The 12,734-nt window shown below is 37.3% G+C and overlaps 1 protein-coding gene across 1 annotated transcript in view; it reads right to left on the reverse strand.

The window, feature by feature from the left end:
• Positions 1-317: 317 nt before the first annotated feature.
• Positions 318-12,734, reverse strand: part of lpar1 (lysophosphatidic acid receptor 1) — a 32,592-nt gene continuing 20,175 nt past the window's right edge. The window contains exon 3 of the mRNA XM_036529084.1: positions 318-2,043. Within this exon, the coding sequence (XP_036384977.1) occupies positions 1,742-2,043 (302 nt within the window). The 3' untranslated portion in view covers positions 318-1,741. The remainder of the gene's footprint in view (positions 2,044-12,734) is intronic.

Raw genomic sequence — 12,734 nt, forward strand, 5'->3', positions numbered from 1 at the left:
ACAAGCTATGAGTCTTATCAAGAAAGGGAAAATATCCATCACATGCATGCTTATAACATGGACATAAATGCATATTACATTTACTTTGTCTTCTTTGTTTAGTTTTGTTTAGTTATTGATAGTATTACAAAGCTTTGAAAAGTTTAAGGGTAAATGCATGTTATGCTATGTAGGTTTATCAAGATTAACAGGAGGTGGCAATAGGATTGCCACTTATGGTTCTCATAATGTAAGTAAGACTTCCATTCAATTTACTTGAACTTTGACCAGAATTATGACCAAAAACAAAACAAAAAAAGCAAATACATACAGGGGCAGATAAAATAATGGAAACACCAAATGAAACAGAACTCATATTTTCAGGAACTAAATGACAATTAATTACACATGTGCTTCATATTAATGTCAGTACTAATCACCAGCTATGTTTACTATAAAAGACAATTTAAACATGACACTCTTTCAAGCAACATGCAAGACCTAGCTGATTTCAAAAGAGGTCAAATAGCTGGTGCCCGAATATCAGGTGCGTCAGTCACAGAAACGGTAAAATGATTAAATATGTGAAGGGGAACAGTGTCAAAATCATTATGGTGTATGCTAAACAAGGTAAACCATATTAGGTAAAGATGAACACAAGCTCACTGACAAGATAGATGGAAATTTGCCAGGATAGTAGCTAAAGCACAAAACAATGGGCAAAAAAATTACCAAAGAAATGAATCTACACTTCTGTGATCCAGGTCTCAACAAAAACTGTTCATCGTGAGCTTTACAGAGCTGATCTTTATGGTAGGAATACTTTTGTGAAAACACTTCTAGCCAAGGTCAATGCATAATATAAGCACAATACGTGGACATCTGAGCAGTGTAAGAAAGTAATATGGTCTGATGAGTTGTCTTTTACTGCTTTTCCAACATCCAGATGGGTTTGTTTGGAGAAAGCCAAAGGAAGTCTGTTCCCACGTAACCCTAATTGGCTGTTCCCAGCTGTTAAACATGATGGTCGATAGGTTATGATATGGGCAGCCATCTTTCCTCGATTGCCTTATCTAAACATCATAAAAACTTTATGGAATCTTCTGGAAGATTTTCACCTCCTTCGCTTCTCAAAGAACTGGAGGATTTCCTTCAGAAGAATGGTCCAATATCCCATCAGAATCAGTTTAACAGCTTGTATATCAGCATTCCAAGAAGAATTGAAGCTGCTATGAAGTTAAAGGGCAGTCCAAATTCTTTTTAGTTAATACATGTTAATGTGTTGTTTGGTGTTTCCATTATTACCCCTATATATAAACATGAATTCAAGTGGGGTCATTTGGTGCTCATTTTTACCACTAACACTAAGAAAAAAAAATAACTGTTAGAAATAAAAAATGAAACTGTTTAATTCTCTCATACTAAATGACTACACATTTAATACATGACTAAATCACTAGAGCAAAATACTGTTCCGTAGAATGAATTGGCCCCTTAATATGGTCAACACTGATATATCAACAAATACTAATAAGCATCTTTATACTAGTGTATGCTTATCCTTCACATCACAGATTAGTACATAAATAGTTCATGTAGTGTCAACAGGACAGTGACATTTCCACTGAAATACTACAAAAAAGACTATAATTACAACAGCACTGTCCTCACTGTTGAAATGCCCCTTTTTGCTCTCCAAAAGAGCTGGGATGCATCTCTTGCATACCTTCCCTGTATTTTTTTATTATTCTTCCAGGACTTTTTACACAACAGAATGGTCATGGTTGTGGCCTCCGCTGAGGACGGTGTGGTTGATGGAGGAGGCAGAACGGTCGGAAACTTCGGCAGTACCGTTGACGTTCTCCTGCCGCTGGCAGCAAAGGATCTGTTTGAAGGTGGCGCTCATCTCTTTGTCCCGGTAAGAGTAGATGATAGGGTTCATGGCGGAGTTGAATTCCGCCAGGAGGAGGAAGAACTTCTCAAAATCCAACACATTGCAGCTGGCACAGAAAACATCCAACAGGAGCAAGACCAAACCAGGGGTCCAGCAAACAATGAAAGCCCCTAGAAGGACAATAAGAAAAAATTTAGCTGTAAATTGTAGCTGTCCGTGAAAATGAAATGCACAGCAGAAATTCATCCTCATACATTTGTTTTTGTTTTAATCTTTTGTTCAGCCAGAAATGATGTCAGAAAATAAAAAAAATGTAAACTAAAAAGGAGTGTCAGAATGACACCAGACATGTTTTGTTTTATTTATTTATTTAAAATGGTTATAGCCTAATATTTGACATCATTCATGAAGTCTCGGTCATCTTGTTCATCACAGAAATTTGTCATTGTACAATTTAGGTTTATTTCATTCATTCATTTTGACATCTTTGAATTAGTTTATTTTATATTACATATAATATATTATATTATACAGACCAATATTAACATGATATTACACACAGATTTAACTCACTAATTTTTAAATCTCAAAAAAGTGATTGCCACAGCAGATCCTCACGTTTACCTGTCTTTTCATTCTGCTATGATAAAAGTAAATGAAATGAAAACAAAGGAATGAGCAGATGATGAGATGATTAGACCCCATACTCAATGAGCATACTTGTTATTTTCCTGCCACAAAAGTGAAATAAATCATGCCTATGTCATATGAATGGTTTTTCTAAGCATTTTTGTGCACTATGTGGGCAGTAGGTAATGTAAAGAAAACCGGCACCTGCAAAATGGCCAGAACCAGCAGAGAACTGCACAGAGAAACAATCAGCAGGGCTCGTTTGGAATTTTGTGTGACTGTGACAGCCGGCTTTAAACGTGCTTCGTGCCAGTTTTATTGGGTGAATGAGAATATGAGAAAGGGGAAAAAAACTGATGTGAATGGAGCTATTATTGCATAGGTCTGCACAGTTTATGCCAGAATATTATAATTAATAAAATCAGAAAATCAACTTCTATAGTTCAGTGCTGTTATAGTGATGACCTTAGGCTTATTTTGGGTATCTATGGGACTTTTGGTTACCCTCCCAAACTACTGTAGAATATATTATTTGTCAGAATTTTACATTTTTGTTCTCCCTTGATACTTCAAGATATTACTTTCAAAAAGTATATTCGTTTAGGTTTATGTCTTAAATATAAAGAGAGAAATAAATTTTGACTTCAGGCTTTATTTTGTAAGACAGAAGACATTTGCAGAAGTGCTGCTTTCTGTTAGTGAAAGCAGCTGTCCTCACACTGGTTTACCTCATTTCAAAGCTATGCAGGGTAGTCTCAGGAGTTAGATAAACTCTGACTGCCTATTACCATCACAGCTTCAGAGATGTTTTGCAGTTGTCGGAAAAAGCACAAGGAAAACGACTGTGTTTGCATGACAGTTTTTGGAAAAACCAAGTTAATTTCCTCAGTGAATCACAGAACAGCTTGTTTGTCTTGTTATAAACTTTGATTACTTTTTCTCTTGTTTATATTTTGCTGATAAATATAATTGAAAGGTAGGTTCTATTGACTGCTCTTGCATTCTATTTGCAAGCCATGATATACTACATAATTTGGCACACATTACTTCACACAAAGTGAATAAGCATTTCCAAAACAATGTCCCCTTAATTATTTTCTGTTGTCTGGCCATTTGTTTTCGTCTTACAATCTGAAGAGAATGTGGTCGGAATTTCATTGCACACATGACGCCTCATATCCTGTGCCACACAAGCTCAACTCAAAATAGTTATTATTCCAATAAGAAAGCACAAAACATAATTTAATGAGTAATGTTTTTGTTGCAACAAGGACAAGATACTTTAGCACTTTAGGCACAAATAATCAAATCATTTTTATACAGTCTTTTCTAAAGTTTTTTAACAGACTCTTGAGGAAGCTGATATCAGGTGCCACGTTGAACTGATTAAACATTTATATATTTATATATTATTATACATTTTTTGTTTTCAGATCAATAAATGTGGAAAATCCACCTGCAGTCTTATGTCTTTGGAAATAATATTTAGTGCCCTACCACAGTGCCTGCCAGGCAAACCTTGGATGTAATCGAATCAAAAAGTCAATTAAACTTTTTTTCCACTGAAAGTCATCTACAGCAATACTTCAACCTTCTTTAAGTTACATAATTCATTATGAATTTATAGCTTATTGATTAATACTCTGTTAGTTCATTCCTAACTTATGACTGCTTGCTTTACCTAGGCTGTAAGTTATAGGTAATAATTGCTAATATTATATAATACATTTCCACACACTCTTGTATTTACTCCACCTACTCAACATAGGTGGAAAACTACCTGGAAAAGCATTTTAAAGGTTACTGACACACATGTCTAGAGGAATGTCTGTTCTCTTCTTCTATGGAAGTGTTCTTAATGCAGTTCTGTGGTCCTGATCAGAAAAGCCACTGAGTTTCATCTGAGTTTCAAAGAGTATGTTAAACGACAATCAAGGATGATGTAAGAGAAAATACACTACATGGATAAAAGTATTCGGACGCCTGACCATTACACCAACAGGGAGTGTAATGACATTGTATTCAAATACATATACTTTAATATGGAGTTGGTCCCCCTTTTGCTTTCCACAAGATTTTGGAGTCTTTCTGTGGGAATTTGTGCCCATTCATTCTGTAGAGCATTTATGAGGTCAGGCACTGATGTTGGACGTGAAGGCCTGGCTTGCAATCTCCATTCAGGTTCATCCAAAAGATGCTCGATGGGGTTGAGGTCATGGCTCTGTGCGGGCCAGTCAAGTTCTTCCACACCAAACTCATCAAACCATGTCTTCATAGTCCTTGCTTTGTGCACTGGGGCACAGTCATGTTGGAATAGAAAATGGCCTTCCCCAAACTGTTGCCACAAAGTTGGAAGCTTAGCATTGTCCAAAATGTCTTGGTATGCTGAAGCATTAATTTTGCCCTTCACTGGAGATAAGTGGCCTAGCCCAAACCCTGAAAAACAGGTGTGGCCAAATGCTTTTGTCCATATAGTGTATGTACCTCTATTTTCACAGGGTAGGCTAACTTCATTAAGGAGACTTAGCTCTCACTGTTGGGGCCATTACAGATCTGTCTTTCACTCTAGAAGTTGTCTACCTAAGGCAATGTGTGCATTTCCCTTGATATTTTCACATTGTGTAGATAGCTGCAACTATCTTATAGTTAAGTGACAAAGACAATCTGTGAGTTTAGACAAGGGAGCCATTGTCCCACTGTTCTTGGTCATTTATAACTGATGCTGCATTTATTTGTGATATAGTGTTATATCTATATACAGGCTCGGCGCGAGGTAAGAATACAGAGGGGTACAACTGCAATCCACGGGGGTGCACAAAAAGTCACAAATACTATGTAGACACTGGGATATAAGGAGAAAACTGGGGGTGCACTGAGGTCCGCCTGGAGGTGCAATGCACCCCCATAGTGGTGGGCCTGTCTATACAGCTTCTAAAAAGCAGTACAAATCAAGGTAACTAGCAATCTAGCTATCTTAACATTAATTTTAGCTAGCTGGCAATGCACTATTAACTAACTCCATCTGTTGTGTAAGTTCAATTTGTATGAGGTTCTCATGGGAATCACACAACTGAAATAAAATTTGCTGACCTTAATTAACAAATAATTGCCATGCATGCTTCTTTGGCTCCAGTTAGCCACCTCAGCAACTGCGTGTAATGGCTCTGGCTCAACCCGCCATTGTTGATATCTGGAAGGATTGAAGCAATGCCCATATTTTCTCCATCCTTCCAGCCAGTTGTTATTATTAACTGAGTCAGTGTGCAAACTTTCCTTCACATTGATGCCACAGCAATGAAGATGTTGCACTTTTGGATTTTAGCTAGTCCTGTTCAGAATATCAGACATTTGACTGTATCTGTTGGAACTCAGTATTAACTCTCTTTCTCTCTCTCTCTCTCTCTCTCTCTCTCTCTCTCTCTCTCTCTCTCTCTCACACACACACACACACACACACACACACACACGCTTTCACCATACCAAAGCAGCAACCAGCAGAAGAGACACCAACACCGTATCTGACACAGAGTACTAAATCCAACAGTGTCAGGCAAACGGCTAAGTAGAAGATCAGTGAACTCAAAATTATTCAATTACAGACAGATGAACTTGCAAAAGCACCAAAACAGTAGTAGAGAAGGGAAGACAATATATTGTCTTCCCTTCTCTACTATAGATTTCTATTGTAGATTTTGTGCCCATCTTTATCACAGTTGCGCTGCAGACCTCTACGTGTTAGCTATGCATTGCAGCTGTTCCTGTATATTTGCAAGCTACCATCTGTTGGTACTACTTGCCAGTTCCATTGCCTTTGATTTGTCATGGTTTTCATGTGCTCAGCCATATTTTTGGTAGACGTGTGCAAAACATTATCATTATATATTTATCATTGTTACAAAGGTTTTAGTACGTTTATGGGTTATGTAGCAATGGAACTTTTCTCAGTGGTGAAAACTGATCTAACAAGTGTTTGAAGGTCTTTTATTTTAAAACTAGAAAAAGCATATGAGCCCTGTATTGATGTTTCCCTCAAAGGCAAAATTGGAGGAAAGGTGGACAAGTAAGTAGTTATTAAGTGATTCCCAACTGCAAGCAAATAACTGCTGGGGATTTCACTATCTTTGAATATGTTTCCCTCACACTGAAAAGTGATTATTCACTGCTTACTGCTCACCCTAGCAAAAAAAGCTTTCTCTTCACTGTCTTTATCATCTTAAAAGCTACCATGCTTATATAATGTTACAGGCTCTAATTAGACAAACTTAACCCAATAACTAACACTAGGCACAAGTGGGCAGAAAATAGTTTGGGGGTGGGGGAATCTAAAATTTAGTAATTTGACAGTTTTATTATTATGCATTATCTAAGCGCAAAGCCAACACTGTTACCAAATGGGTTGGACCATATGAAATTATCACCTCTAGGTGTGGTGAGGGCTGGACTTTATCATGACCAGTTCTCTCTCTCCTATTTTCCACTGTTGTTTTCAATATGAAGGAGGTGCAGTTTGACTGAATTCCAAGTTAGATTCACAGAGGAGGAAAAGGAGGTGCTGTTGACATGTACAATAAAATAAAACCACAGGTAATATTCCTGTATACATAGTAATGCAAACATGACTTAAGGTTACTGTGTGTTTAACAAACAGCCTCACAGACAGCAGTACCCTGGTTGTCATGGCAAGGCTTGGTTCACATCGGAGAAAACACTCAGTTTAGAATGCTGAATATTTGATAATTAAGGCATAACAGTTTGTTTGCATTGGGACATCCCATCTTCGGTACAAGAGAGGCATTTCTGTAATAGCACCTTTGGTCCAGCATAAACTTGTTTGTCCTTTACAACAGCATTCACTTGCTCAAACAAGAGGAGCAATAAGGCCGTGAATGTTATTCTATTGCACCCTATTGTAACTGTTCTGATTTTTTTTTTCTTACTTTGACAGTTTAATGTTGCAATTAGTATTTGAAGAGGTTTCAAAACAATGAAAAATAATATTTGAAGTTTTCAAAATGATTACTGGTTTGCAAATCTGTCACATTTTGAAAAGCAATGTCAAGGTTTAAGGCATTCAAGGTAAGTGTTTCTTAAAAACTAAGAATGAGGTATGGGTTTTTCCATACAATTTGCTTTTCCAACTATAATAGGCAATTTAGTATGGAAGAGATAAATGAATGTAATCCATAATGGAGTGCAAAAATGCATTTGAAAGCATAATGATAATATCAGACAATGGACAAACAATAGATAAACACCAAATGATCAGCACTATTCTCCAGAACCAAGCCATAATATTGTACAAACTTTACTAACACCAGCTGAATCCTCAAAGAGCTTATACACTATCAGGCCTGTTTAGTTTCATAATGGGGCATTTGCAAAATGCAAGATGAACAAGTATTTAAATTGGCACCGTCTCAAGATGTTGCATGACTTGCAATGGTTATTTCCTTGAGACCTTCTGTAAGAAATTAAGCAGTAGAACTGAGCTTTAAAGTAAAACAGATCGGCAATGAACACCAGTTAACGGACTGAAATTCACAATCCTAAGGCGTCTAATGTTTTCTTTACTGAAAATGTATCTTTAATTTTCAATATGGGTAGCATGTAGTAATAATTTTGAACACAGTAGTTATGATGAATTATCTGCATAACTGGATAGTATGTAAAAATAAATGCTGTGTCAATCTGGATATGAGCATAAGTTGAGAAAATTTAAGGACAGTGATTCATGTATGATGATTAAGACCCTGACTTAGCACTGGCTTGAAGTATTATCCTTTTTTGACATAATATTTAGAAATTAAGCAATTATACTTGATAACACTGAAATACATTTTTAAAAATGTTTGTATTTTCATTGTACACTCATATGTAGTGTTACTGATTAATTACCCATCCACCAGAGATGTAGGAGACAAGTGAGTGACTCTTCCAAAATGTAGCCCCACAATCACCATACTTACGATCACAATGGGTATTTAGCAGATCAAATTGTAACAATTTCACTACTGAAGAGAACTGATGGTCTCAGTATATGGAGACACGGTTTTACACTTCACTCCCATAACAATTTTATGGAATACAGTCACAGCATGAAGCAAAGACTGCACTTCCTGTGAAAAGAGCCTCCCTCTTGTGCTTTGCCACTGACTCATTCCAACACACCGTTGTGCGCTAGTTTTTAAGGGCATGTTCCAAGCAACGGTCGGTGCTGCCTCGTCAGGCCTGGTCAGAAAGGCTCCCATGTGCATTCAGTTTCCTTTAACATCTGCGGGGTCAAGCCTGGGTGACAACTCTCTTTAGTCTTTGAAACAAAAGAATGAAGCAGCATCCAGAAAGAAGATAACCAACTTGAGAGTCGTCCTCCCTCTTTTTTTGGTTTATATCAGTTCCTTCCAGTTGAATTCAGCTGAACAGAGTAAAACTGCAGCACATGATCATGAATGTATAGTTAGCTTACATTTCTTACTATGTCCTTAAAGCACATAGCAGTGAATGGAAAAATGACAACCAAGGATTGCACAAGCATTGCATTTGGTCCTCCACATTTTTTCCTGGAGGATATGCCTAGCCTACTTATTAGGGGAGTGTTCTGTCAATGGAGATGGACAATGAAATGAATTTAAAAAAGTCATCCAAAAGATTGCTAAATGGAATGGTCATATGAATGGGATGTGAATGTAAGAAATGAACTTGAAATCACTAATGTTAAATTTTTCCATTTGCCACTTCAGTATGGGCTTACTTAAAAATGACTGTGTCATATTAACCATGGTTTAATGCCCCATTTACACACACAAAAACTCTGGAGTGATGAATCACGCTTCACTACCTGGCAGTCTGATGGATGAATCTGGGTTTGGCGGATGCCAAGAGAGCGCTACCTACCAGAATGCACAGTGCCTACACTGCCTACTGTAAAGTTTGGTGGAGGAGGGATAATGGTCTAGGACTGTTTTTCAGGGTGTGTGCTAGGCCCCTTATCTCCAGTGAAGGGCAATCTTAATGCTACAGCATAACAAGACATTTTGGACAATACTATGCTTGGCTGTGCAAACTGTGGCAACAGTTTGGGGAAGGCCCTTTCCTGTTCCAGCATGACTGTGCCCCTGTGCACAAAGCAACATCCATAAAGACATGGTTTGACAAGTTTGGTGTGGAGGAACTCCAGTGGCCTGCACAAAGCCCTGACCTCAACCCCACTGAACACCTTTGGGATGAGTTAGAACGCCTACTGCGAGCCAGGTCTTCCCGTCCAACATCAGTGCCTGACCCCACAAATGCTCTTTTGGCTGAAGGGGGGGGGGGGACCTCCATATTAATGTCCATGGTTTTGGAATGGGATGTCCAATAAACTCATATAGGAGTGATGGTCATGTGTCCACATACTTTTGGCCATATAATGTATTTGAGCCTATATATATTTAATTTTTCTTCAATTGATATTATTGAATTTATTATTTTAGGACAAAGAATGCAGAGTATTTGTCATGAAAGGATCATCTCCTAAGCACTGTTTTCACCTTTACAATTTTGACACTATTCAAAATTATGCCTCAAAATGTACATACAAAAAATTACAGGATGATTTACCTGCAACTGAATGAGATTTTCTCATTTGGATTTGGATGTTTATTTGCTAATGCACACAAACTGACTGGATTGTGGCAGTCCTGTTTTTTATGGTGTAACAATTCTTTCACATTTAGATTAGAAGTTTATTTACTTAGTTCTCATCATCCCGAGTGGGATGTAAGATCACAAATTGTTAAGGTTTCTGTAACATGATTTGTTACAGAAACCTTAACACACCCGGAGGGCCAGGTGCTGAATTTCGTCTGGCCTGTCACCTGAGACCTGCCTGGCATGATTAAGGCCGGAGCCTGACTATAGTTTCCAGGAACTCTGAAGCACACAAACTTCCCCACCCTATATAAATCAGGTCACAATAAATTTCTGTTTATGTGTTTGTAATTTTATTCAACATGGCTACCAAATTATGTCTCTTCAGTTTCTCTTATTGTGAAAATGTGTTGTTATTCAAAGTCACTGATATAAGCTCCAGAGTGAAATTATGACTAATGTATTTCAAGGAATACATCTGCCAAACAGATGTATTCCTTGAAAATCTATCTTCCTGTTGATCATTCCAGAAACAGGTGTCAAATATGGCGTGCATTTACCACACCATCAATACTTACTGACATTTACTGTTCTGACACTGTCACTGGCACAGACTTTATGGAGGGCAGTGTCTCAAATTTAAAAAAGGCATAGCTACCTTGACAATTAATCTGGCAGGAAAAAGCACCAAATAAGTGATGATAAATGTAACCTAAATAATAAATAAACCTGTAATAAATGGTGTGCCAATTCCATCAGCAAATCAGCTTTGCAAGATGCACACGCCACAGACTGCTGACTTGTATGAAATCAAAATAAAAAAAATAATGTCTGTAGCCACTGACAAATCAATAAATGTGAATAATAATTATTCTTTCCCTATTTTGTTTTGAAAGGAAAAGCAATAATGGTTGGTTTCAGAGTTATGATGATACTGATACTGTGTGTCTAAACTCAGTGAATTACTCATTATGGAAAGTTAAAATACGTTTGAAGTCAATTGTGACTAGACTGGAATGTGACTGGATTTGTATCAGACAATGCAAACTACATGTTCAAGGCGTACCGTGATATCACTGGAGGCCTGTTGCCAGAATGATGTCAGAATCCATTAAACCTCCATTAAATGTAAGGGGTTGACAAATGAATAACAGTGGCACAGCAAATGCACCTCAAAGAGAGAACAGTACTGTCAATACAATAAATATACAATGAGGTTGCAGAAAAGCCTATTACAACACTGATCATTTGCAGAAAAAATGCTTCAGTCAGTCATGAAATTCACATATTTTTCTGACAAATTTGCAGTTTGGATGTTTGGATGGTTACTGTAAATCCAAACTGGACAAATGGTGACAAAAAATGGCAACAGAATGTCTTTGAATTAATTCTGGGATTAAGTCAGCAAATATATTTTACAGTTTAACATGGAGTACTAAACAATACTTGTCATTTGCTACAATTATGTGAATGGTGAGAAAGGTTTGTCTTCATATGAGCACGTTTTCACGTGGTCAATCCATGAAAGAAGATACCAGAAATAAACTGACAATGATTAAATGTAACCACAAAATTTAGTGGATACTGGACTTTCTTTCGCTAAACCGCATGTGTGACATTCTTGTGCCACTTCTATTATTTATTTCACATGTTCCTGCTACAAATATATTTTAATAAGAAACATATTTTTAAAATGACAATGACCTGCAACTGGAAACCTGGACCTAAAGTAGAACTGTCCATTGAAACAGACTGCATGTTCTTTTCAAAATGGGCATTTTATCTTTAATGTTGACTACTAGTATGTAATACTACTGTTTCAAGTATGTCACTCTTTATTTCCTTGTGGCTCCTTATATAGTCACTGGTCTGTAGAGAAGAAAAACAACTGCGAGCTGACAGAAAGACTGAATGTCTTAAATAAAGTTCATCTAACATCGATGAAGGCAGACTGCACTCTGATGTTACAAAAATAACTACAGTTTCAGTTTCATTTTGAAACCAGTGTACACACATTCACAGGAACTGTTCCTTGTCTCTGACACATCTCTGTTGCCTCTCTGAAACAGTCAGTGCTTCCAGTCTCATTCTCTAACTGTGGGTCCCTCATACTTAACTGGGCTCTTTTATTGGGGGTAGAGCATTGTGGGAGACCTATTTAGGCCTGACACTGATGCGGTGCTAGGCGACCACTGGGACTGAAAACAAAAACGCAGTCACAGGCAGCCAGTGAGGTCAACAGCTGTATTGTTTACCATTTCAAAGCTGATACAACAGTGGGTGGGATCTTTCATTTGGCCCATACTGTTTTAACAACTCGGTTTTATCAGAGTATCTGATATTATATAAATAAAGCAATCATCAAGTGATGTGTGTACAGGTGGTAAACTAGAGCTTGGTAATATGTAATATATGACTAATTGTTATGTACCAATCTACTTACAGCGTGCACTGCCTTCAAAGGTGTCAAAATCCAAAACAACCTTACAAATGTTGTGGTGAGCCTGGGGTTTTGAGGAAGATAAGAGTTTGCTTGTTGGAATTTTAGAGAAAAAATACATTACCACACTGTAAATTTTATGAGTTGTGGAGTTTTCCTGACTTT

The sequence above is a fragment of the Megalops cyprinoides genome, chromosome 5 (assembly GCF_013368585.1).
Source record: "Megalops cyprinoides isolate fMegCyp1 chromosome 5, fMegCyp1.pri, whole genome shotgun sequence".
Taxonomy (NCBI): Eukaryota; Metazoa; Chordata; class Actinopteri; order Elopiformes; family Megalopidae; genus Megalops; species Megalops cyprinoides.